The 26,963-nt window shown below is 37.7% G+C and overlaps 1 protein-coding gene across 1 annotated transcript in view; it reads right to left on the bottom strand.

The window, feature by feature from the left end:
• The window catches only part of DNAAF9 (dynein axonemal assembly factor 9), a 71,179-nt gene that overhangs the window by 25,344 nt on the left and 18,872 nt on the right, over positions 1 to 26,963 (bottom strand). The window contains exons 5-22 of the mRNA XM_021526813.2: positions 25,138 to 25,234; positions 23,378 to 23,484; positions 20,479 to 20,556; positions 19,113 to 19,211; positions 18,343 to 18,398; positions 17,186 to 17,321; positions 15,519 to 15,600; positions 14,735 to 14,771; positions 12,013 to 12,100; positions 11,511 to 11,587; positions 11,197 to 11,241; positions 10,692 to 10,737; positions 10,271 to 10,382; positions 9,756 to 9,826; positions 8,026 to 8,076; positions 7,127 to 7,214; positions 4,969 to 5,072; positions 2,222 to 2,368 (exon numbers count right to left, since the gene is read on the bottom strand). Of these exons, the coding sequence (XP_021382488.2) occupies positions 2,222 to 2,368; positions 4,969 to 5,072; positions 7,127 to 7,214; positions 8,026 to 8,076; positions 9,756 to 9,826; positions 10,271 to 10,382; positions 10,692 to 10,737; positions 11,197 to 11,241; positions 11,511 to 11,587; positions 12,013 to 12,100; positions 14,735 to 14,771; positions 15,519 to 15,600; positions 17,186 to 17,321; positions 18,343 to 18,398; positions 19,113 to 19,211; positions 20,479 to 20,556; positions 23,378 to 23,484; positions 25,138 to 25,234 (1,521 nt within the window). The remainder of the gene's footprint in view (positions 1 to 2,221; positions 2,369 to 4,968; positions 5,073 to 7,126; positions 7,215 to 8,025; positions 8,077 to 9,755; positions 9,827 to 10,270; positions 10,383 to 10,691; positions 10,738 to 11,196; positions 11,242 to 11,510; positions 11,588 to 12,012; positions 12,101 to 14,734; positions 14,772 to 15,518; positions 15,601 to 17,185; positions 17,322 to 18,342; positions 18,399 to 19,112; positions 19,212 to 20,478; positions 20,557 to 23,377; positions 23,485 to 25,137; positions 25,235 to 26,963) is intronic.

The following is a 26,963-nucleotide window of genomic DNA, read 5'->3' as shown; positions in this document are numbered from 1 at the left end:
GAACTGAATTAATTCAAGTCTCTTTGAAGCACTGCTGTAATTTTCATGAGGTGAGATTGCAGCAATCATGACTTGAAATTGAAGAAAAACTCTGTTCCCTCCCAAAAGCAAAGGAAACCCTTCATTTCTCTAGGGAATGGTTTGGCTCACATCCAATTGCTCCAGCCAAGACACATTAATCTGAATGGCACTGGGAACCTAGAAATCAGATTCAGATGAATCACAAAGTCCTGTCAGTGTTTGGAATTTCCCTTCTTTTCTCAAGTAAAGGCAACAGCCATTGTCATTTTTCACAATAACTGTCTGCAAGACAAAACAACTGGGGGGGACACGACTGCTTTCCATTAAAAACTCAGCATCCCAAACACAAGGGTGGGAGATAAAAAACATCAAAATAAAATATAATTTTGATATTAACAAAGGCAATATTGCTCATGCAGAAGGATCCACACAACTAAAGAAATAACCACTTCAAAACACACAGAAGGGACTCAAAGAAATGCCTGAGAGGAATGGAAAAAATGAATGGTCAAGGGAAATCTGTGTTCTGTAAGAGTCAAAGGGTTGGGGATAAAGTGATAGGTCAGCCTAACAAGTGTTAGAAATATAGAAATATGTCAGGTCCAGAAGAAATAGAGACCTGTTCAGGTCCTTTTGTATAACTTAAGGAAGGTTTAAAAAAGAACTGCTATGCCACTGAAGAAAAAAATGAGAGAAATCAACACATCTCAAAGCCTAAACAAATTTTCCTCCTGTGCCCTTTCGAGTGAGGATGGAAAAGGCATCACCTCATCCTGCACAGCAGATTTCACCTCTTGGGCTCAGCATCTCAGTTTTTAACAAACCCAGATTTGGGTAACAGGGCAGTTGCAATCCCCTATTTCCAGGAGGCTTGGAATAATCAAAGTATAGCTCCAGTGAGTGAGGTATCAAGCCAGATAATTGAGAATAGTAGAAGCAGCATCTAAAGTTTAGTGAATCTTTGTAACCTGTGAGGCACACAGGCTTTTAGAAAGAATTTTGAAGGAAATCAATAAGCACCTGAAGGTAAATACTGACAAAACACAACAATATATTTCCATGGTTTACACAATCAGGTACAATCAATTTGATGAAGAGTTTTGTTCATGAGAGAACACCCTGAAGAAAAAAAGATTTGTTTTATCTGCTTGAGCAAAGCAACTGATGTGATGCCAAATGTGAAACTTAAACTGCCCAAACTGAACCTCAGTGTGGAACTGTTCAGAAAAAAAAAAAAAAAAAAAAAAAAATTAACTCAAAGGAGAACAGGAATAAATAGCCCTGAGAAAAAGCAGCAGAGGAGACAAATACCCTCATCTCAGATATTACAGTTTGGATTATCTACAGCCAAAAACCAGATCAAAAGAAAACCATTACAACTATCAGAAGAAAAAAGGAACTTTTTATAGGCATAGATTGAAAAGAATCTGGTTTTGTTTTATTAGGTCAAATAAAGCAGAAAGAATAGGTCTGAGATTTGTGAATATCTCGAGGATGTGTTCTGGTAGAGAAAAAAAAAATAAAACAGATATAGAAGTAGAATTAATAAAATAGGCTGAAAATTCGAATACAAACAAACAACAGATTTCCAACCATTCACAGAGTGGAACAGTGGGAAGAATTTAAACACTTAAGATAAAAGGAGGAGACATTTTATGGGACCATTAATACAACCAGTGGGGACTACTCACTAAGCTAGGTGGTCTTTTCCAACCCAGTGTGATGAGCACATCCTAAAACCCTTGTGAAGTCCTAAAATCTCCAGGCTCATTTCCTCAAAAGCACTATTGTTATAAAGTTGGGTTTATTAAAAGCCTCTGCAGCACAATGCACGAAGCCAATCTACTCAGGGAATAATACAATGCCATATGGGAGACTTAAAAATTTTAACTCCACTTCCCCAAGGATCACGATCCAAATGTGTCTGACCACAAAAACACACAATGGAACCTCTGCCACTCCATACAATCCCTGCAGCAAATTAGACACCAGAGCTACACTGAAATGCAGCTCAGAAAAAGAGATTGTAAAGCCCTGGCTGCCTTCAGAAGGCAAAGTGAAAGCACATGGGAGCATTAAATGCAACAAGCAGCACCATCACTGGAAATTCATACAGAAATTTGAGTTTCTCACACATCTTAAACACACAAAGCAATTATGTGGTTTCTTCCCCATCCCAACCAAACTTTTTTCACTTTACCTGTGAATAAAAAGCTTTATAAATCTTTCTTTTGGGGAAAAGTGCAATCATCAGAAAGTTGTTCTGGGTGTGGAATTCAATGGGGAGATGAGGAAGCAGGGAACTTTTGAAGTCTATAAAGACAGCAGCAACAATGCTGTTGGAATCCTGGAAAAGGAAGAAACAGGACAAGTAAAAATTAACATTTTCTACTTTGCATGGCACAGGGATGGAGCAGGAGGGGTGGAGCACCCCTCAGATTCCACTCTGCAGCTAGTGGAGATACTACAAGCTTAAAAAAAAGGATCCGAGTTTGAGTGAAGCACTAAACTTTTGTCCTGAAAACAAAGCTTAAATTTTAATATCTTCTCTTGTCTACACCAAAATCTAGACCCTTCCTCTGCTACTGCTTCAAACAACAAACTCATTGTCTACACCCACAGAGACACCAGATGAAAAATGATTTAAATGCCACCTAAAAAGGTGACAAGGGAGGCTGAAGCCCTCAGGTTGTGTTTCCCTCTGAAGCACTGAACTCAAGTTCCATTTTTGCTCTGAAAAAAACACTGACTGGTTTTTCTTGGGTTATTTTTTAGTTTGTTTTGGGGTTTTTTTCCCCAGAGTGGTGGTAGCAGATGTCCCATCTCTGGAGGTGCTCAAGGCCAGGCTGGATGGGGCTTGGAGCAACCTGGGAAAGTGGAAGGTGTCCCTGCCCAAGGCAGGGGGTGGGACATGATGGTTTTAAGGTCCCTTGCAACCCAAACCATTCCATGACTGTGGAATCCGGGACAGGATTTTATATTCAAATTTGCAGGATGCTGAAGTGTTTTATATTCAAGCCCTTCTCACTTATAACCCTTTTCACATCAAAGTTCTAGAAAATCAGAACAATTCAGAAGCATGAAACATTTCTGGGAAATGGGAATTCAATTATGTAGGGCTCAAATCAGAATTTTAGTGGCATCCCCTTCACTTGCAATAGAAATGGGCAAAGAACTCACTGTATTCATTGTTGAGAAGAAAAAGCTGAAGTTGGGGAACTGTTACATAAGAATTGGTATCAACTTAGAGACATTTGCAAACAGAATCTCTCTGCTTTGCTGACTGAGGGATTAATCATAAAAATAATCCTCTCAAAGTCACTAAGGTTACTGAAGAACACACAAAAATATTCTCCTCAAAGAGAACAATTTCTTTTAAGAGAAAATGGCTTTTGGAAGAGAATCCACAGATGCTGGATTCTGCAGGATGACTTAAGAGATTTCCTGAGAAGTGACTCCAAGGCCAACTCATCCATGCTGCTGTCAGCACGAGAAGTGTCCAACAAAATCTGCTCCTGGAAAACATTTTGGGCTCCACAAATTGAAAAAAGCTGAAAAGCAGCAGCAATAATCCCCATGGACACGAGGTTGAAAGGAGCCAGCTCCAAGTTTTACAAGATGTTAATGTCATTGTGAAATCTAAATATTGCTTGGTAATATTTGTTCACTTGATGAATGGCCAGAATCTCTCCTGCCCTCCACACAGGAGTCCCAGGGATTTCAGGAGTTCAGTGCTCAGTTCCTCACAGCACAGGAATCTGCAGCACGTACAGGACCAGGAGCACAGATATTTTCAAGTTAAAAAGAAGAATATATCACAGGCATCATGCTAAACCTGCAAAAAAACCTGCATTTTGTATCAATTCAAGGTTTGGTATCTTTTGTTTTAATCAGAATATTAAATTCTCCTTTTTCTTTTCCATCCATGTTGCTGCAAGAACTTTTGGAAAGAGCAACCAACGATTGCCTTGCATCTCCTGTCACTTCTGAACAGTTTCAAAACTCTCCACCCTCATATTCTGCCAAGTCAGTAGAACAATAATAGACTCCCTGTCAAGGCTTAGCTTCACACAAAAATCTGGCACCATTTCAAGAATGATGGCCAGGTCCCAGAAATAGCAACTTTTATGAAAGTGAGTGTCTTGACTCAAACAATCAAAGGAAGGTCAGTGTTAAAATAGCTCCTTAAACGAGGGGCAATCAATCTGATGTCCAAGAAAAGGCAGCTAAGGTAAGACTCTCTGAGCTGCTGTGTTTTCATCTCAATTGAATCACATTTTTATTGTATTTTACTGCTTTCCTGTATTGTGGGATGAAATCACCCAGTACAATGCTGCAGGAGGCCACTGAATAAATAGGGAATACTGTATCTGAACAAAAGGGAAACTAAAGGAAACTGATTTTTTTTTTCCCAGTGTTTAGGAAACAGTAACCAACACAAATAATCTCTTTTCCAGCCTGAAGAAGTGTTTCTGCCTCAAGATGGACAGAGCTGAGCTGCCATCATTAACCTCTCAATTCCCACTGAGCCTGAACACTGCTCTGGTGGCCAAGTGAGAGACTGAAATATATTTTTAATAAAAGGCAGCATTTCACCCTCCCAAACACCCTATGACTTCACCACACCTTGAACTCTTCTCTACCTATCCTTTCACATTGTGAGATGTTTGATGAATGTTGTGTTCTGTAATTTTTCTTTTAACAAAAAGCAGTTTTCACACTGCTAACAGCACATTGCTAACTCCAATACAAAATTCTCCTTACTCACTAATTTCAGTTAATCAGCATCAAAACTGCAGTGATTTGCATCAGTTATTACAGCTGTACAGACAATTAAAACTGAAGCTGAAATCTAAACTTTGTACCAGGACCCAACAGAATCATTGTTAAAAAAAAAATTAAAATTGATGAAAACTTTATGACAGAAAGAAAAGACAAAACACTCACCCCATCATAGAGAGAAATGGAACTCATGTGGTTCTTGGAAATGGAAATGCTGCCGTGGTGGGGATCACAGAACAGAATTCCATCAGAAAAGAAATACAATTTGCCTAGAATTTGAAGGAAACAAGGATTGTATTAATATAAATTAACATTTCAGTTTCTCAAGACTGTCTCTTCTTCCTGAGGAAGAAATCTATGTTCCTGCAGGATTTTGTTGTATTTAGCAAGCAGTAAATTTGATCAGGGATAATATTTAGTGAAATTTATTTTATTTTTATTAAATAAAAGCATTTATTTTATCTGGCATAATATTTACAACCATTCAGTCTTTACTGGATCTCGTTACCAAGGGCAGGAATCATGACTACAAGTGCATCTGAGTTCATCTGACCCCACAGAACCACTTACCATAAATATTCTGAGGCACATTTTTTAATTTAAAAGCAAAAGAAAAAATTCCATCCTGTCAAATTTCAAACTCCCAGAAATACAAAATTGACAAGAACTTAATAAAGATTGCATCCAAAACAATTGAAAATTTAAACATTGTAACAAACTGAAGTGTAAAAACGTAAGTGGAAAATTAGAACACTAAGTTTAAATTAAGCTTAAAAGAAATAACTTTAAATTAACCTTTTAAATTAAATTTTAACTTATTAATTGAATTTTTTGATCAACCTGGGTTAGTGGAAGGTGTCCCTGCCCATGGCAAGGGGTTGGATCGAAATGTTCCTGAAGGTCCTTTCCAACCCAAACTATTCCATGAATTTTATGCACCTTTTGCACCTTACAGGGCTGCAGCATCAGCAGAGCCCAGATTTAAGCACAACAAACTGGGGAACAAAATCAGCTTCACTGCCATGTGACACCTAAAAAAAAAATCTCACATTCATTGCAGTGTTTCATCAAGATTCAGTAAAACACTTAACTGCACAAATCTCAAAAAAAAAAAAAAGGAAAAAAAGGAAAAAGTAAATTGTTCCTTTGGGGGCACACAGAGCCAGTTTTAACAAAGCCAAAAAAAAAAATAAATAAATAAATAAAATCCAGCATTCTCCAGTTATTTACTGAGTGAACAAGTGCCCACAGCCTGCATTGCAAAATAGCTGAACATCACACTCTGCATTAACCTCTTCTCTTTGAAATCTGATCAATTAGAGCAAAAGCAGCTGCCCTTATGTGAGGGTTGCTGTTTAATTGCCTTGCACATCATTATTTATCCTCTACACTCCAGGGCAAAGACAATAAAGCTGAAGGTTCTCCTCTAAAGACTGCCAGCACCAAGCACTTAATGTCAGATATTCACCACCTCCTGCTGCACATCAGCATTGTGACAGCAACACCTACTCTGTATAAAAAAATATATATAGAATATAAAAGTATTAAAAATATAAAAGTATTAAAAATATAAAAGCCTTTAAAAGTATCTATTAATTCAAGGCACAAGGAGGGAGGGAAATCTAACAGTCCTATCAAATTGTTTTCAGACTTATTCTTGGATTATTCATGTTGTTTAAGGTCTTGAAGGAAAAGGCACCAAAAAAAGAGGAATAATCCAAGACTGCTGCCAGGAATCTTGGGTCAGAAAGCTGTAACTGAATTGGAGCTGAGAAGGACCAAAATCAGGCATTTTTCTGTACCACAGTGAGCAGCAGGGCTGACAAACTCCGAATTCCTGAGAGGAAATGACAGCGGCAGAAACCTGGAACACGTCAGCTCCAGGAGGAGGCTTTGAAAGGAATATTTTCCTTCTCCTCCTGAGCTGGGAGCCCACAGCACTTCAGCAAAGGCCAGTATTTCCAACCTCATGTAAATAAGAGACAGAAAAGGCAGAAAACACCTGGCAGCTCATCTCTCAAGGACAGGAGGAGCCAGGCTGTGCATGTTGTGAAGGTGAGCTGTGAGGAAAAGCCACCTGCCAGCTCTGCCCAAAGCTCAGCAGGAATTCTCCTTCCAGGACTTTCAGCCAGAGGTTGGGAACAAAAGAGCCAGACATGCCTAGGAAAGGCAAATTGAAAGTTTAAGGTGATGGCACAGTTTGGCTCACCACAGTATGAATCCCACAACCTCTCTCTCATGTTTAAAAACAAAACAAAAACCACTAAAACAAGAAAAAACAAGCCATAAAAAAACAAAAAATAAAACCACAACTACATCTCACCTTCTGCAGGCATGGCCTGTGGATTGCTGGAACAGATATAAACTCCATCACCCCCAGTGAGTAAAGTGCCCAGGAAAGATTTGTCTTCCTAAACAGGAAAAAACAAACAGCAACATCACAGACTGGATCAAGGACCTATCCAGGAAGGAACATTTTCTCCTGCTTTTGCTCCAAGATAAAATAATTTATTTTCAAACAGCATCAGTCAAGAACTTTAAAATAGTTTTGGTTTTTTTCTGCACAGATACAGAAGGACCAGGGAAAGAGAGCAGGGCAAGAGGATAATTTTTAAAAGCCTTCTCCCCATTTTGGTTTTGCCAGCAGCTATGAAGTTACAAGTTATTGTCACAACCACAAAGCTGAGCTTTTTGTTTTTAGTTTGTCAATCTACTGAGCTAAAAGTATATTACATGAAAATAAATCTATTTATAATGAACATTCCTGGGAACCACAAATTGCACCACAAATGTGAAACTCATGTGATTTAAGATGTTTCCAGATTCCAAACTCTTTTTTTTCCTAGTGCTTAGAGTGTTTTTCTTTAGCCATTAGCATGCTAATTAAGTTAAAAGAAAGTTGCATCAAGTTTTAGGGGCTTTTGGAAACACATGAGCTCCATGAGTAATGTTTAGTGAGACTTCCATGAAATCTTAGTTTTATTAGGACTCTTTTTGCTCTTGGGTTTTATGATTCTTTGAAATAAAGAAACCCTCAAACTTTTATACACAATATATTACTTTGCATCTCAAAGTTTGTAAAAGACAGGGCAGAACAGGGAAGTCTTGTAGAAGAGAAGTAACACACATAATAAAAAGAGAGTCTGGTAGCAGCTCAAGATTTTCAAATACTGGTTCATCAATGTGTAACTTCTTTAGTTTAACAAAAATTTTTAATTTTACCTTCAATACTTGCTGTGCCTTTTCAGAGAGTTTCACATCACTGTCTTCAACCTGTAGCCAGAAACAGCTTCCATTTGAATTGTGATTTATAGAAATAAAGTAAGTCTAACACTAAATAAAAAGTATTAAAGAAGTTTTAGGCCAACAAGAACCTCAGGTGCCACAGACAGAAGAAACCCAGAGTCCACAGTGTTTCAAAAACAATTTTGTGCTCTTAATACTGTATTACTATGGGACCAAAATAATTTATTGCACTACATTCTCTCTATTAAATTGTTTTATAGACTAAAATATTATATAGATAGAAAGCATGCAGTTTTATTTTTTATTACTGTTCAAGCATGCATTGTCATATTCTTTGGAATTCTATCTCTCACACAGTGTAATGCATCAGAAATCTTGAATCAGACTTTGCTTTCTTATGGGCTGATCTAAAATGCCCATAATAAACAAAATTTTCAAAAGTCACACTGTGACTTTTGAACACCGTGCACTTCAAAAACAACCAGACCTTTAAAAAGATAAAAACCTGACAAGGTGAAAATGAAATAATTTAAAACTCTTGCTATGCATGGAACCATCAACTTGTTCCCACTTCGTTTTTCACTTATCATCCAAATCTAAAAAATCAGGGTATGTTAATATTACAACATTCTGTTTCAATGCTCCAGTTCCAGACTTGCCCTCAGATATGCCCACTCCAGACCAAGTTTTGGTCTGGGATCTACAAGTTTTGTCTTGGGGATGAGCTGAGCTGAGGCTGTGCCCGAGCTCACCCTCGGTCGGGGGTGGCTCCGTGTGGTGGAAAAGTCTCTCCTCCAACCTGAGCTTTCAAAAAAAGGCTCAGAAGTCTTCTGTCGTTCGGTCTCAAGGTTGTTTATTGCAAGTTATCTAAAAGATTTTCTTCTTGAGCTGCTGTGGTTTGCTCACAGCTCAGGCAGAGGCACACACACACCCTGACATCCTCTCTGACTCCCGACTGCTTCTTCTCTCCCCACCCAGGGCTGCTGCTGTCTTTTATATGGTACATTACGTGCTACATGTTTACAGTTTTTCCCCAATGCCTATTACCTATATTAAACAGTGATTTTCTATCTTTTACATGGTACATTACGTGTTCCATGTTTACAATTTTTCCCAATGCCTATTACCTATATTAAACGGTGATTTTCTATCTTTTACATAGTACATTACATGTTCCATGTTTACAATTTTTCCCAATGCCTATTACCTATATTAAATGGTGATTTTCTATCTTTTATATGGTACATTACATGTTACATGGTTACAGTTTTTCCCCAATGCCCATTACCTATATTAAATGGTGATTTTCTACTCTAAACCAACCTATGAGTGCCAACATCACCAAGAACATGGAGGTAAGGAAGAAGAAAGAGGGAGGACAGGGCAGGCCCAAATCCCAAATCCATCTTAAAACCTCTGACCCCCATGTACAAAACCAAAACCCCCCTGTAAAAGCATTAAACCCCCCCTGTACAGCACTCAAAAATTCTTCCCTCTACTTTGTGACTACTCCTACTCTAATATCTAAACTTTTGTGACTTCTTGCTCTTCCTGCAAGGTTGGTAAATCATTCCATGGTTCAAATCCAACATCACAGCTGTTTCCAGCTGCCTGCCAGGGTCTCAAATGCTTCTGATTTGGACCTGGAGCATCCAAAAATGTCTGAGGGACATTTTGAGTTCTGACAAGGCTGCGCTCTCACTCACCAGCCAGGAAGCGAATCTCGGGATAGCTGCAGTCAGGATAACGTGCCTGGAGTCTGGATGGATGCTGCCATCTGCAGGGAAGCCACGGGAAGCAAAGCAATGGAATCAGGGAATTATTAAGGTTGGAAAAGACCTCCAAAATCACCAGTTTCATCCTTCGACCTAATATCATCATGGCCACTAAACTAAAATCACCTATATACTTCAAAATGCCCAGTACGTGACTTTTAAGATTTAAAATTTCTTTAGTAAATATTAAAATCTTATTATTTTAAGGATTTCTGAGTGTTTCAGCAGAGTAACTCTCAGTCCTCTCATACACAGAGCTACTACAGAATTCCAAAGAAATCCTGATTTATTCTGATCTTTCTATGGTTTCTTCCTTTGCTCTTAGTATTCCAAACCCATGAGACTAACAGCAAAAACATCCAATGGAATTCCTTTGGCTTTCCCATCACAGCAAAGCCAACAGAAGGACAAGAGTAGTGTTGAATTTTAGAAGTGAAAGCACTCACCTTTTTCTTTGACCTGTATTTGTGATGTCAGGAAGGACTCTGAAAACACAACAGACCCCAAGCATCCTCTTCCTGTGAGCAGGTCTGGAATGTCAAACACCATCATGGATGCCTGCAGCCATCCAGCATTTGGAGGGAAGAGAAAGCAGAACTTGAAATATTTCAACTGAAAAAGCAAAGTTTGTATTTTTCAAACGTCCTAAACCCCTATTTCTATATTGTGGTTAAAGCCTGAGATCATAAATCTGTATTAATGTTTTTTTCTGAATTCTGACTTTTTGTTAAACCTGGTCCAGCATCTGAAATCTCTCTCATCTCTCCCCTTACACTTGCATTCACATAAAAATCTCAGTATGCCCCAGAAAAACGGACACTTGAGCTTTATTCTCTAATTAAATAAATAAATATTATTATTTCTTACCGTTTTGATCAAACTCAGGCTGTCCTCGTTATCTAATGGAGTAATTCTAGAACAACAATGATAATTAAATATTTAAAAGTTAGATCATCTTTCTGTGACTCCACAGCAGCCTAAAAACTGTTTTATTTTAAAATAAACACTTATTTGTGCAGGTAATTTCAGTCAATTAGTGTGGAGATTAAATAAGCACGTTTGTGATATCAACTAAGTTAAAAGCATTTTAAAAGAAAACTCTTAATGAGCTCATGCTGCTTCTACTCATGAACAGTTAATAAAAATTAGTCTTCCCAACTGCTTTTTATTCCTTTTAATGTTTTTAAGATTCCACAGAATTACAGATATGAAATCACTGAACTACCTCATACACAAAAAGCATTTAGCACATCTTGTATGAAATAATCAAACACAAGGGTTTTTGTACGTGTTCCAACAAGAGAAAAATTTATTTATTAGTGTATGAAAAGCAGTAATTAATAACAAGAAGTTGTAAGATAGTGATACAAACCTGCCATGGTTGTTCACAGCCTGAATTTGAAAAGCGATTTTGGAGCTGTAGAATAGAAATTGAACAGATGAAATGTGTGGTTTATCTTTTCAAATGGAAAAAAATAAACAGGAATAGACTTAAAGCAAAAGAAGTGATTAAGAGAACTGGAAAATTGAATAATTATAATGATTTTTAAAAGCTGAAGGCATTATGAAGTCTTGAAATCTGGCAGTCAGGCAAGCTCAGCTTAAAACTAATATTTTTCAGTTTATAATTGATATTTTCCCCCCAAAGAAGCCAAATGAGCATTGAGTAACTCTGGAAATACACACCGTAAAGCAGATTTCAGCTGTGCCAAGCCAAGGGTGTCTAACACAGACAGGAGCACCTGCTCTGCCACCTCCTTTGCCTGAAAAAAGGAAATAAAAGAACAAAACATCCTTTCCCATCCTTTCAAATCCCAGCAGCTCCAGGGGCACCCCTAAAACCAACAAGAGACACTAAACAGTAACACACTGATGCACCAGGCTAAAATTTGTTCTTTCACATTTCTCATTTTCCTTACGATGAGGTCAGGAAAATTCATGAGAAGATGGAAAACCAGCTGGAGATGGGTAAAATTAGACACACTCTGAAATCTCTCTTTTATTTTTTTTTTTAAACATGATTCAGAGCCTGGTTGGAGGCCACGACCTTTGTGTTATTCCATTGTGCGAAACATGGGAATTCTTTTGGTTTTCTTTTTGGTTTGCACGTAAATCTCATACTGCAAGCAATCCAAATCAACAATAACAGAGAGAGAACAATTAAATTTGATTTAGCAACTTCATTTACCTTGGATTCAGTGGAAGTTTTAGCATAGCACTCAATGCCAGCAAGCACAGCCTCTACAACAGCAGAATATATTTGCGACAACAGCGTACTGAAGAGAAATACAAACACAACATTTACTGGACAGGCAGAGTTTTCTTCCTCCTCTTTTTAAAGGAGCAGTTTTTCCTCTCATTGCACAACTCCCTTAATAATAAGGAGGGGGTCTTTGTTGGAAAAAGTGGAGAAATCATTTTATAGTTAAGCTTTCTGTTTAAGAAAATTAAATTAGAGCAAGGAAATTGCTCAAATGACAGGATATTTTAGGGAAATAATTCTTGATTTAAATGTATCTGGTGCTTTTGGTAGTCAGGAATAAAAAATCTGTTTTACTGTTGCCTTTTGCTGCAGTTGGGTTTAAGAATCACATCCTAAATGCAGGGCCCGGAGTGACAGAGGGAATGGTTTCACATTGACAGGAGGGAGGGATAAATGGGATTATGGGAGGGAATTGTTCCCTGGGAGGGTGGGGAGGACCTGGAATGGAATTCCCAGAGAAGCTGTGGCTGCCCCTGGAAGTGTCCAAGGTCAGGCTGGACAGGGCTTGGAGCAACCTGGGATAGTGGAAGGTGTCCCTGCTATTCCCCCTTCTCCTGGCAGAATATTGGAATGAGATGATTTTTAAAGATCTCTTCCAACCCAAACCATTCCACAATTTCATGAAATCTCCATCCCAGCTTAGTCCAATTCCCTTCTTTAAAGGAGACTGAAAGAATTGTACAGAAATAAACCAAAGTCAGATGAAGCCAGGAGTGACTTTCAGCTATGGACACATTTACAGCTCTCCAGAACCACTGGGGGAAAAAATCCACGTGTGCCCAGCCAAGGAACCCCAGCCTCTGTTTTCCTCCTGAATTACAACAAAAATATGAGCAGGCCAACAAAAATCAGCCCCTAAATTTTTAAGTTTTCTCATTACTCCACTGCCAATATTGAGGGAGGGAAGAGGGGGGAGGAAAGAGAAGGATATAGCATTTAAGCCAAATGCAAAGCATTCCCGAAGGATGGGAAAAAAGCATCTGAAGACCCCAGATATGAAGGAACCTCAAAATGCACCAAAGCTTGTCTTTCATCATCCCCAACAGCAGCAAGTGATTGTTAAATTGAGCTTTCTCACTATTTTTTCATGTTTCTGGATTGTAATTTCCTGTGCTTTCATATGCACATAGCACATTTTCACTGCACTCAATAAAGTAGTGTAATTCCTTTATATTGTAATTCTTCCAGACTTTGTCACCATTCCTACTTTCCCTCAAATTCACATATATATTTGCAAGAAAACACCTCAGTGAGATGTCCTTTGTCTTATTCTCCTTCCCATTTTAACATTTTAAAGCTATCAGTGAGAAAAAAAAAAAAAAAAAAAAAAAAAAAAAACTAGAAACAGCGCAGGATTTATTATGTGTTGCCTTTGAAGCATTTTCTTAAAATAAAAATAAAACCAAAAAATGTATTCCAGTTTACCCTTCAATTTTCAAAGCTGGTTTATGCACTCCAGGCAATCAGTACAGCCATATTTTGAATGAATAGTGTTCATAAAATACTTCTGATTTCACTTTTTATAAATTATTGACAGCTGTAAGAAGTAGATGACAACTGCAAGCTAAGCTGAAAATCATGAGTTCAGGTTTGTCAAAAAAAGCCAATTATACAAATTAGGTTGTTGAAATTAGGTTATTTGAACCAATACAGGGATGCTTGCCAGAAAAATACATTATTTTTAGATTACTGCCTTTATCAACTCCTGCTTTGATTAGAGATTCTCTAGATTAAAATGTATTTAGTACAAAGGATTTTTGAAGGACAAAAAATGTTTGAGCAATGCAAGAAAGAAATACCTGTTAGAGTTCAGTTTTCTCTAAAAAAGGGAAAATCTGCTGCTCAGTGCAATAATTCCATTTTTAAATCTCACCATTACCAAGAGTCAACAGTATTTAGTGTGACAGCACTGATCCATCTTTAATATTTTTAATATCTTGCTACCAGCTTTGCAGAAGCAAAAACAGGCTCCTAAAATGATCCCAACTATTAAGGAGGACAACATTTCTAAGGAAAAGTCTGGTTTATCAAGAGAGAGAGCAGGACAAAAACAGATTATCTACTGTGTTCTCCAAGCTGGACAGGGATCTACAACATGCAGAGGAAGTGGACATCAACATGGATAAACAAAAGGTGATTTTGAGAAGGTTAAAATGTGCAGAAGCTTTGCAGCTTCTCAACTTTTGGGAAAAATTAACTTGGATCTAACTTTAATACAGTGAATTTCTTCACAAGTTTCAGTGTTCCCTGTTGGCATTTTCACTAAGCATCAGAAATCTTACATACTGTTAATTGAACTGGTCAAAAAATTACTTTTTCTTATATCTGTGTAAGATGCTACAGTGTGAGAGACTTTTTTCCCTTGGTTTACATCAAGTATCTTTAAAAATTATTCAAGTGACTGTTAAGATTATTTTTTTACTACAATTTGAGCAAAATTTACTAATATTTCCTTTTCTAACAACTCCTCATGCTCCCATTGAAACTCTCCACAAGCATTTTGTCTTTGCAACCCTCTCCCATGCACATTATTTTGAATAAAAATGTCTCTGCAAATGCCAACAGCTACTAAAAGCAGGTTTCACCTACTGCCACAAGGTAGAAAGAGAGAAGAGTTAAGGAATAATATAAAAAATTGTCAGCTTACACTTGCTCAGCTTGCTTGGGCATCTCATTGTCATTTCCTGCATTAAAACAAAAATAATAAACAAAAATAATAATGAAATTGTGTTTGGTTTAAGCACTTTCAGAACATTTCTGCTGCACATCTCATATGGAATTTATCCAGGATTTTATACTACTAAGGCAAACACAGGCTGTAATTCCAATCCTCCAATCACTCTCTCTTCAGCTGTTCTGAGACCAGTATTTAGATTTTAAGATGTATATTATATATATATGGGGGGGTTATAATAATAATTATAATAATGAAAATTATAATAATGATAGTAATTTAAAGATAACCCTAAGGACTGACTTCATCCATAGACTCTTCCAGCCATTTAAAATACATAAGAAAATGGGTTTTTTTAATTTTACATGGCTTGTTTTTATTTGGAAATACAGCTACTGTAACTCATTATACTAAGGATAAAAGAAGTGAAAGAATTTCCTTCATCCTTCTAAAAATCCTCAGTTACTTGACAACTCTCAGTTTGAATTACTATACTTTGGAGACTGTTTTTTATAAATCCATATGGAACTTGGATTTAAATATTTGTTTAATACTTTAAAAAGCATCTGCACACTGAGATCTGACAGATTTTCTGTTTAACACTCAGATATGACAGATTTTACCCACAAAAATCTGCTATGATTTCATGCACTGGCTACAGAATCTATCACTTATAAAGGAAGCAAATCCTTTAAATTGCTACACATTTTTGTGGAATCAGAGGTAATAACTGCCTTGGTGTATTTAATGCACTTACCCAGGAAAGGAATGTGAGTGGCTCCAAAAAAATAGGTCCTTGAACAAGCCAGAGGTCCCTTTGGAGATACACACTGCACTACCTAGCAGTCAGTATTAATGAGATACAAAACACATCAGTAAAACAAATTGGTGCAATAATTAACAATTAACTACGTTCCCCTTAAGTCTTCTAAGCACTGACAGACTACAGAAGTTTACAACACAGACGGAACTGGATTGTGAAAAAGCAACTTACGTTTTCAAAGGTCTATTTCACTTTTGACTTGACCTGAATGGTTGAAAGACTTTGGAAAGGAGATGAGCTCTGACTTGTGTTTTCAATTTCCTATGTCAACTGCTCTTTTCATGAAGAGGAAAGTGTGTCAGGGTCCCATAACTACGCTGGCACTTGGTCTTATTTACTATTTTCATGACACCCTATTAAAACAGTATCACCTGTACCTGTAAATAAACCACCTTTTTAAGAACAGCATCAGAATCTGAGGACAACAGAGGGAGCAAGTACATCAGAATAACACAGTACTTGCATTTTCAAAAGTATCAAACGGCATCTTATTGTTAACAAGGGAGGGAAAGACAAGAATTGAAAGTGTTTTTACAGAAATAGTATTAAGAGCAGCAAATGGAGGATGAGATTTCACCAAGATGCAAAACCACTCTTTTTCTCAGGCTCTGCACACGTGCTTCGTGCCCAGAAGCCCCACGTCCATCCATCCCTGAGGCAGCTGCACATGAAATGTTGACAAACTCATCAACTCATGGCCTCACTCATGCTCTCACTCCAGCATGGCCTGTGCTCAGCCACATCCACCTGCTCAGGGCTCACACCACTCCCTGAGCCCCTGGAGGCAGCAGGGAGATCTCTCCACACTCTACCTCTCTCCTCCTTCGCTGCCAAGTTGCCTTCTGGAGCCACCCAGGCCCTCCAGCCAGAGGATCCCAATTCCCTGGGGTCGCCTGCCCAGGCACGGCCCCTGCGCCGCAGACGGACCTCAGCACATGTTTAACAACCCAGCTTTTACTTGGAAATGGAAACAAGTTAATCATGTTTAACAACCCAGCTTTAATCATGTTTAACAACCCAGCTTTTACTCCTAAATGGAAGCAAGTTAATCTTTGCAACTTCATCACAACAGTCCTGGAACTTTTATGAAAGGTTTCTCAGGGTTTCGTCAATAGTTGTTGAAGCACACACTGGAATTTGGATACATGGTGGTATAGCCTAGGCTTATTCACAAAGGTGTTATCAAAAAAAAGAAAAAAAGTGGCTTTTTGGGGTTTTTTTTTAATGAATAACTAAATAAATGTGATTAAAATAGAATCTGTGTGTCACAGTTAAGTGTATCACAGAAGGTTTTCACTTTGTGGCCAGTGCACACACCCTCACAAACAGCATTTCCCTCTCTCCCACCCACTTACAGCAAAAGTTGTATTTTTCAGAGAATAAATTATTTTAACTCATTCAGTAGTCACTGATTAAGAATCCAGTACAGCTTCACTTGGAAAGAGCAAGAAAAATCACATTCCTTCATTAAACTGATGGATTGCTAAGGTGCTTTATGTTAAGAATTCAATATTTAACTCATGGAAGACAAGCACAAAAAATATACAAAGAAAAAGAGAATATATACTTCAAATTTTCAAATAACTTTGCTAAAGCCTTACCATATGCTTGGCAGTGCTTCCACCAAGGCCAGTGTTTCGGACCAGATGTCCTTCAGATGGAAAATTAAAGTTCCCAGTGTTCAAGTTTTCCTTTGTGGAGTGGCTGCCAAACAGGACAAAGGGCTGACGGCTCGGGCTGAGGAGGAGAGAGGGAGTCACCACCAAAATATTTGCAGGAAGTTTACAACCAACAGATGAAATCAAAGCTTTCAAGTGTGATAGACCAACTGCTAAATTTCTCACTCTAAGAAAAAAATTACTAAAGCTGCACAAAGTTTCACAGTGAAATCAGCAAATTCTAAAGAAAAAAATCTCCTTGCATTTATGAAATGATAATTTCTTTCAAATACAATGAACTTATCACAAGGTTGTTCCGAAATACTCTTAGAAAATTCTTTTATCTTAAACTGCCTTGAAAAGCTGCTTAGTTTAAAATTCACCATCTTGAAAAGCCCTGAAATGACCATGCTGGAAACAAAAAAAATTATTTTGGGTTTATTTTGGGTTTAGTTCTGGCTTTGGGCCCAAGACTCAGCTGGAGAGGTCAAGGAATTTCTTTTCTTTAATGCAATGCAAACAACAGAAGATGCTGCCAGCAATGAAGGGCACTGAACTCCACTGGTTTACTCCAAATATAGGAGAATGCACAGAGAGATTGAATTAGCTAAACAAACCTTGATTGGCTCACAACAGCAGAACGTGGATTTTGCAACAGAACCTTCAGCTAAACAACAACTTTTGGTTAAAACTCTCCCACAGAGTCACAGGATGGTTTGGGATGGAAGGAACCTTCAAGATCATCTCATTCCAACCCCTGCCATGGGCAGGGACACCTTCCACCATCCCAGGCTGTTCCAAGCCCCATCCAACCTTTCCCAGGGATGGCAAAAAGGAAGGAACTGATCATAATGCACAAAATTTCATGGCATATGTAAGAACTACACCATTAAACCCTGGGAAAATTCAGCTTATCCTTCCAGGATAGGAAAGAATTTTGCACCGTTTTTTTTTTTCAGTATGAGATTTGATATACTGAGGTGATACCAAAAAAATTTTAAACATTATGGCATCAGGAATATGGAAATAAAATATTGAGGTAGTAGTGACACCAGAGGGAATGATGAGTAATAATAATAATAATAATGAGTAATAATTACCTGTTATCTGTTATATGGCTTGAGATCATGCCATGGCTGAAATAACTTCTGAAGGGCTGTGAAGAATTGAAAACAAAAATTATTAAGAAGTACATGGACAGAAGTGTGAAATTAAACCTGAATTATCCTTCTCAGAGAAAACTCCTGAAACCTTAGAAAATACTTCCAACCTCCACAAACAAACCCAAACACCACTAAGTCACTCATATCATTAAATCATTGAATTATTTAGGTTGAGAGGGATCTTAAAGCCCATTAAATTCCAAACCCCTGCCATGGGCAGGGACACCTTCCACCGTCCCAGAGGAAGGAACAAAATGCTTCAAAAAAAAAGCATCAAAAGGCTTCAAAATGCATCAAAAAAGCAACAAAATGCATAAAAACCCCCAGAAATGCTGTGCTGTTTTCTCCCATGCTCTGTGCTACCCCCTCAGTTATGTTTGAGGTTTGAGATGTGCAAATTCAACTTGTTAAGCCCTGCACATACCAGATTCCACCCAAATGCAAGTTAATCTGCCTACAAATATCTCCTGTGCAGATATAAATTGAATTATCAGTGAGCAAACACTTGACTGAATTACCCCTGCAGTCCTAAGCCCTCATACCATGGATTTTTTAAGGTGGGTGGTGACTTTAAAAAATCCAAAGCATGTGTTTTTACCCTTCAAACATGAAAAGTGAGACGGAATAGGGAAAAAAAAAAATCCAAATTAATGCTGAATAATTATTCCTTCTGCATGGATACTCGAGGATTGCTGAAGCAGGCCTACCTCCCCAGCCTGAGATTCTGAGAGTTCCAGAATGAAGGGGATTTCAGTGTCAAAATTAGCAAAAAAGTTGGTCCACTGGTGTTCAAAAATCATTAAATCCTGGAAGGAAAATATTTGACATTACTTCCCAAGGCAAGAGAAATGAAGGCAAAGGTGATATTTCACTGGAATACAGACTGCCCAATGAAACAATAAGCTCAGGAAAATAAATATATTTTAGAAGATAAGGATGTTCTGCTGGATTTCAGCGTTTCTTTTTGTGGGTGTGTGGTTTATGTTGATAGTTTTCAGAAAATTTAAGTCAATTTAACAACAACTTCCAGGTTGAAAACACCAAATTATAACAAACACATTCTTCAGAGTGTAGGACATGTCCCAAACATTAATCTCACTTCCACACAGAGAGGGGAAGTGAAATATCAAAGAGTGATTATTTAGACTGAGAGCCTTTTAAAAACTCCATGATATTTTAATTTTCATTACAGCAGTTGATTGAACAACCAAATTGTTGTGAATTACCAGTATTTTATTAATAAAGGATAACTACTGCTGAATTTTGTACATATTAAATTGGTATCAAGCTAGAAACAGATTAAAAATTAATCTGTTTTAATTAATTTTATTATACACCAATAATTATAAAATATATATACTATTAAAGTATGAATACTAATAAAATAAAAATAATATATCAATTATTATTATAGTTATATATTATCTATTATTTTTATACATAATCATAATATAAATAAAAGTAATTATGTACCAATAATTATTAAATATATATAATATTAGAGTATAAATACTAATAAATTATAAATATAAATTTTAATTGTTAATACTAATATTTATACAATGCTTTCTCCTCTAGAACTGAGATCAGAGCATGGCAGTAATGTGAGAATCCCTTCCCACTGTTTGTATTTCCCAAAGCATCAGGGCAGCCACTGAGTGTCACTGTTCCCCACTTAAAAGAGCCACAGAACATCTGACAAATGCTTTATTTCTCCTGGAAGAATGGTTGTGTGTGAAAGGGGATTTTTTTAGCCCTCCTAGCTGAAAAAGGAGGATTAACACACAACACCACAGCAACTTCATGTATTTTGTACATTATTTAACGACATGAAGGAAAATTTTTAGAAGATTTTCAGTCAAAGTAATAAAGTCATGTAAACCAAGAGAAGTTATTTTAGTGTTTTGCAGAGTTTGTAGTAGATTTAAGGAATGGGAGGAGACCCTGCAAGCAATAGCAGGTAGGGTCTGCAGATTAAGCCCATGAACTTAATTAAAACCAAATAAAATGACAACACTTTTACTCTGTGGTTACACCAAGCGGAGCTGAGGCAGAACTTTTCACCTGCATTACCTCAAAAAGCAAATCCTCCAAGGACACAGGATCCATTTTGCTGTAGGTCTTCCACAAGTCAGCACTGACATCCATTAACTAAAAGAGATTTTTAAAGACATTTATGTGAGAAACACCACAAAGAAGGCCACAGATCCAGATATAAGCTGAGACAGCACTGGGGAACACTGTTCTAACAGTGCTCCTTAACTCTGATTTCACAAATTTTTTTACTCTGTTACAAAAATTATTTTTACTCTGTTATTTTTTTACTCTGATTTTTTTTTTACTCTGACCAGTGAGGGTCTAAACTCTGTGCAAAGTAGTTTTTCAATTTAATAGCAAAGGTCTGCATGGGCTGGTGCAAAAGGGCAAGATGAATTTTCTGATTTAAGACAGCCAAGAGCCAATTCCAGGGTGAGTCATCCTGAGCATCAGCCAATACTTATTTCAAGCTGATGTAAATTTAGGCTAAGACAGTTGAACTTTGCAATATTTTCTTCCAAGCAGCAGGATGATGCATATGGAGAATGATATTTAAAAATATATTCTTAAGGGACATTTATATCTGAATTATTCTGCATTTACAGTGTTCCCCATCACCCACTTAGTTAAAAATGCAACATTGGTTGGAATTTTCTTAACCCACTGCTTTACAGTTATTCCAGGTACTCATGTAATAGTGATTTCCCAGACCTCACTTCCATTCCATTCCTATAAATACAGTAAATTTTCTAAAGGAAAGCAACTCTGATTTCTGTAGTAAAAGAGCAACTGCCTTTAAAAGACTGGGAAAAATACTGAATTATCATCCTTTAATTACATTCAAATCTAAGAGAACACACAGCACAGGCAAAATCTCAGAGGGAAAGTCTGAGCTAAAAATGCACCAAAATACTCCCCTTTTAATAATGGCAGAAGAATTAATTTACAGATGATTTGCAGTGATCCCAAATGCACTTTCAGCCTGGTTTCCTCCCCCATCAGGCACACAGAACCACACAAACACGTAAAAAGTTAATTATGTCACTTCCCATTTGAAATCCCCTCATGATTTCAAGGAGGAAGCAAGCAAGAACTGCAGCTGGAGTTGGCTGGACTGCCAGAGCCAAGATGATTGCTCTTAAAAAATGAATCCAAGAATTTTCCCTGCTCCTTTTGAAGCATTCCAGAAGTGCTTGGAGACAGTATCAGCTCCCTGGATCACACAGGAGAGGCTCTCTCTGTGCCACTGTGTCTGAACATTTTTTTCAGAGCCTTTTTCAGAGATTTGTGAAATGAAGTGGGGTAATTAAAGGGTAATTAAAGGCCCAAACAGCACAGGGAAAATCTGAGGGAAAGTCTGAGTTAAAAATTGCCAGTGAAATTTTCATTTACTTATTTCAGACATGGAGAAGGGCCATTGATTGCCCTCCTCAAAGATGCTCATCTGTTTTAAAAGTATGGGCAGGTTCACACCACAAGGTGTTAAAAGTACCAGTGATGAAATAACAAAAACCCTGAAAAAAAGCCCTGAAGAAAGCTTAAACTTTTTTTCCAGTGCTCAGAAAGGCACAGGAACTCACAGAGCATATTTCTGAGCAAGCATGTACAATTATAGATATGATGATGATATGTTAGATAAAAATGGCACTATTAATTCTCTGGAGGTTTTCCAGCTATCAGGAGTCAGACAAAAGCCCATTGTGGCTGTAAAAATGGAGGAGTGATAAGAAAAATGGGACATCTGCATTGCTGTGGCAGAGATTCAAAAAAATGAAATCAAAGAAGCTTTAAACAAGCACAAAAATGCTAAGCTGTCATCTGAAAATGCTGTTCAGAGCATAATTAATAAATGGGAAAATCAATGACACAAGTTGCTCAGAGTGGAACAAAAAATCATTATTAAATATTGGAGTAATTAAATCCTGATTGTTGCCCTATTCAGCAGGGAATGATGACCCATGAATATACAATGTCAGTGAGAGGAGATGCATCTCTTCAGTCAAAACCAGTGACCCAAGAATAGTCTTTTCTTATTTTCTGAGCTCATCTCAAGGTGTTCATCACTAACCAGCTCCTACTGCTCTGGTCTTGAAGATCTAGAACCCATCTAAAAAATTAGGGTTTAAAAAAATTGGTTATTGGTAGAGGTGGCTCTAGAAGGAACGGAATGAGAAGGAAGGTAAGAAAAAAGGAAAAGTGCGGAAAAAAAAAGGAAAGTAGGGAAAAAAAAGGAAAGTGGGGGAAAAAAAAGGAAAGTGGGGGAAAAAAAAGGAAAGTTAGGAAAAAAAAGGAAAGTGGGGAAAAAAAGGAAAGTGGGGAAAAAAAGGAAAGTGGGGGGGAAAAGGAAAGTGGGGGGAAAAAAGGAAAGTGGGGGGAAAAAGGAAAATGGGAAAAAAAGGAAAATGGGAAAAAAAGGAAAGTGGGGAAAAAAGGAAAGTGGGGAAAAAAAGGAAAACGGGAAAAAAAGGAAAATGGGAAAAAAAGGAAAATGGGAAAAAAGGAAAATGGGAAAAAAAGGAAAATGGGAAAAAAGGAAAATGGGAAAAAAAGGAAAATGGGAAAAAAAGGAAAGTGGGAAAAAAAGGAAAGTGGGGAAAAAAAGGAAAACAGGAAAAAAAAGGAAAGTGGGAAAAAAAGGAAAATGGAGAAAAAGGAAAGGAAAAGAGTCCTAAATCACAGCAGAGACCTGGGGAGAATTTCCTGGATAAACCATTATTTGAACAAAGTGCTGTGCTGCCCAGAACAGAATCTCAACAACACCACAGGGTTTCCATCCTGCCACAGTTTTACAAAATCCCAAAAAAACTTCATCCAATTTAGCAGCTGACTTGAGCAGTGAGTCAGGACTAGATCCTCTCAGAAAGTGCTTTCCAAACAAAATAATTTCATGAGTAACTTCTGCTTCAGAAAGGAAATGCCCAAGGGAAGCACTCACTTCGTATTTCATGGTGAAGAAGCCGTCGCCCCCGATCCCCTCGAGCGCGAAGGCCTGGACGATCGGCCACTTCTCCACGATGAACATGTCAAATATCTGCAGGTGGCCTGCAAAGCAAGCACAGCAACATTCCCTCACAAATCCTGGCATTTCAGCTCTCCCTGAGTTCTTGGGATTCACAGATTCAGTTGTAGAAAAATCCCATTTTTGTACAGCTGAAAATCTTGAAGCGAAAAATATTTTTCACACAGATGGCAATTTTAGAAGCTCCTCTACGCCCTAAATTTTATCCCTTTTTCTCAAGGTACTCCACACCTCCTTGCAAACTTCATTACATGTTGATTAACAATTAAAATTCAAGGGAGCTTTGCTTACTCCATTTCCTCAAATACTTGGCCATAAGTAAATACTGTCAACCCTACAGAATCCCAGAATGGGAAATGACCTTAAAGTTCATCCCATTCCTCCCCTGCCATGGGCAGGGACACCTTCCACCATCCTAGGTTGCTCCAAATCCTGTCCAACCTGGCCTGGGACAATTTCAAGGATCCAGGGGCAGCCACAGCTTCTCTGGAATACCCTGTGCCAGGGCCTGCCACCCTCACAGGGAGGAATTTCTTCCATCATCCCCATTTAATCAGAATTTTAAGTTGAGGGAGATTAAAACTTCCTCCTGGCACTTCTACTAATGACTTTTCAGGCAGTCAGAGCATATCAGCCTTCCCTAAGGGAAGCAATAAAGAATTAGGAATAAAAAAAGAATGCAAGATTACACTGCTGAAGCTCAAGGCTGGCTCCAGATCCCAACAGGAAGCCATGCAGGGCAGGTTTTTTTTCAATTCTAAGAAAGGAAACTTGCATAAAGAAATGTTTATTCTCCCCTTCCATAAAGAAGGATTTATCTGGAGCTCCCATGGGAACAGAGAACTTCTGTATCAGCTCAAGACAGTGCTCTGAATGCAAATCATTTCTCTGCCTCACGCTGGGGGCATTCGCTCCCCAGATGAACTCTGAGGGCTTCCAGTTCTCAGAAAGAAATTCAAGTCTTAAGGGAAAAGATGCTAAAAGGAAGCCAATGACTTACTAATCCTTATTTCTCTCCCAAGGCAAGGAAATCTTCATTCCCTGATGCTGCAGGGGGCAAAAATACCTCCACTCTGTGTTGGAACTCTAGATGCTGAGAATTTTAAGCTTTCTAAGTTGAAAAGCACAGACCCACAAGAGAATAAAATATTTAACCTAAGGCTGTAGAGAAGGCTTCCAAAATTGATTGACAACACTATGATTACAAGTGTGTCATTTGAATAAGAGTGTGCAATATCATAAAGTAGAAAACTTAAAGTTTTAAAATATCGTAATATATATAAAGCTAAGACAGAAGTTTTAAAGTAGTAGCTAGTTGCTCTTCCTCACCTTCCTCTTTGTGATTTTAAGTCATATTTTGTGATTAGACAAAAAAAGTCCACATTGCAGGACACAAAAGATTAGTTATTGAGTTAAAAATAACTTAAATATTCCTTAATTAGCTAGTTTAACCTTAAAATAACTTGTAAAGAAAGATAGTTAGCCATTTTATACCTTGTTAGTGAAATACTACAGAACTCACTACTAATGAAACTGTAAAATAAATTTTTTTAAAAATATAAGTCTGAACTTGAAATACCATCTCAAGTACCTTCAATCTCAACCTTAACAAAAACAAATAAATAAAAAAAAAAATAAGCCCAAAACACAACAAGTCTGAGCATAACCCACCCTACCTTGGCAGCTGTAGGGGATCCCGATGCGGCTGCAATCCCGGACCATGTCCACAAAGCTGGAAATCTTGAATTCCTCTGCAGCTTCTTCATCTTCGTACTGAAAGAAGCCATTTAAAATCAAATTGGATTAGGCATGCCCTAATTTGATTGGTAGGAAAGAGAAGATGCAGCATGTAAAGCACTAAAATATCACCTACAGCCTCCAGGAGCTCAAGTACCTCTTTTTGGGAGGTGCTTTGGGATTTTGGAAATCCCATCGTGGCAGGGATGTACTCAAGCCAATGGAAATTGGAAAAAAAAAATCATTTTGAATCATGACATATGTAGACATAATTATAGACTTTATTGTCAGCTTTCAGTGAAGTCTTTCCACATCTAGATTTGGAAGATAGAAGTAATTTTGAGCATACCAACTGATATGCAACAAAAATATGCCACTGAGGGAAAAAAAATTAAAATAAGATACTGTATTACCAGCTAAGCAACACTGAGCATGGAAAATCAATGACAGAATAGCCCCAGGTCATAGATTAGACAATAAGAACCAGTTTTGGTCTGAGAGAGAGGTGAACTGCAGGAAAAGGAGGCAAGAAGAGGAGAAACCTTCATGCAATTCTGTCTGAACTGAAGACTTCAGCAGACTGAAGAGCAAAAATCCTAACTCAGAAAAGCATAAAAGCCAGACTGAAGAGACAAATCACACTAAAGTCATTTTTGTAACAGAACACAAACCTGAAAACACACTGACTTTGACCTGAAAAGCAGTTTAGCAGCAAGTCTGGAACCAACAGGTCTAGCCCTGCTGGATTCTTCAAGAGCCACTTGTTTTCTGGAGCAAGATCAGAAGGCAGAGGTGTTTTGCTTATTTTATTTTATTTTTATGTGCAGTGCTCTGAGCTTCTTATCAAGGCAAATGACATGATGATGAAGTTTTTGTGAGCTTCAGGGTACACCCAACACATTTATTTTGAGAAGTTCTTTTAAGCCAAGCCTGAATTTAAGATGCAGCCCCAGCTCCTCCATGGTGTGTTCCTTCTTCAATCCCAGGAAGCCAGATCAAAGTTGCAGTTCAAAGCCAAGCCCCAAACAACTGCCAGTTTCTCAAGACTTAAAAATGTCCCTGGAATAAAAACTTGGGTTTTGGCAGGGTGCTAAAGGCTTGCTCAAAATCTGCTGTTGCAGATTGTCACAGTTCAACTGTGACATCCCTAAATTTACTTCAGCAAATTTCTGTATTTTATCCTATTTGGCCACTTGGAACATGGGCTTTTTTTTTTTTTTGTAATATGGGATTTTTTTTTTCCCCAATAACTAGGATATTCCCTTAAATTCCTGTGGTCTAGTTAAAGCAAGTAGGAAGGAAAAAAGGAAGCAGAAGCTCTGTGTTTTGCCAGAGCCAGGAACAGCATTGCTTTATTTATTTCCAAAATTTTTGTGCTTTTTTGGTTTCATTTTCATGAAGTTATTTCTATCACTAAAGTAAGTACTTAAAAGCCACTGCAGGCAATTCTCCTGTAAACAGGATGCACTTAAAGCCTGACACAGCAAGGTTTTGTTTGTATTTCAGCAGTAATCTAGGAAACTGGCAATTCTTATACATTGGAAATGTGACTGGAAGTCTTCAGTTCACTCACACCAAACAGCAGTGAAGTACAAGTGCATTTTCAGCTTCCAAATCCAAACCTTTCCCCTATTTTCCAAGAAGAACAAGGCACATGGTTCACCTTGCCAGTTACATAATTTTTTTCTAGCCAACACTGTGTGATTAAGGCTCCTGCTTACCATGATAAATCATATCAAAGCCTATAAGCAGATGAAGCTTAAAA

This window comes from Lonchura striata, chromosome 4 (genome assembly GCF_046129695.1).
Source record: "Lonchura striata isolate bLonStr1 chromosome 4, bLonStr1.mat, whole genome shotgun sequence".
Classification (NCBI taxonomy): domain Eukaryota; kingdom Metazoa; phylum Chordata; class Aves; order Passeriformes; family Estrildidae; genus Lonchura; species Lonchura striata.
The sequence above is the reverse complement of the archived record's forward strand: the minus strand, read 5'-3'. Positions and strand labels throughout refer to the sequence as shown.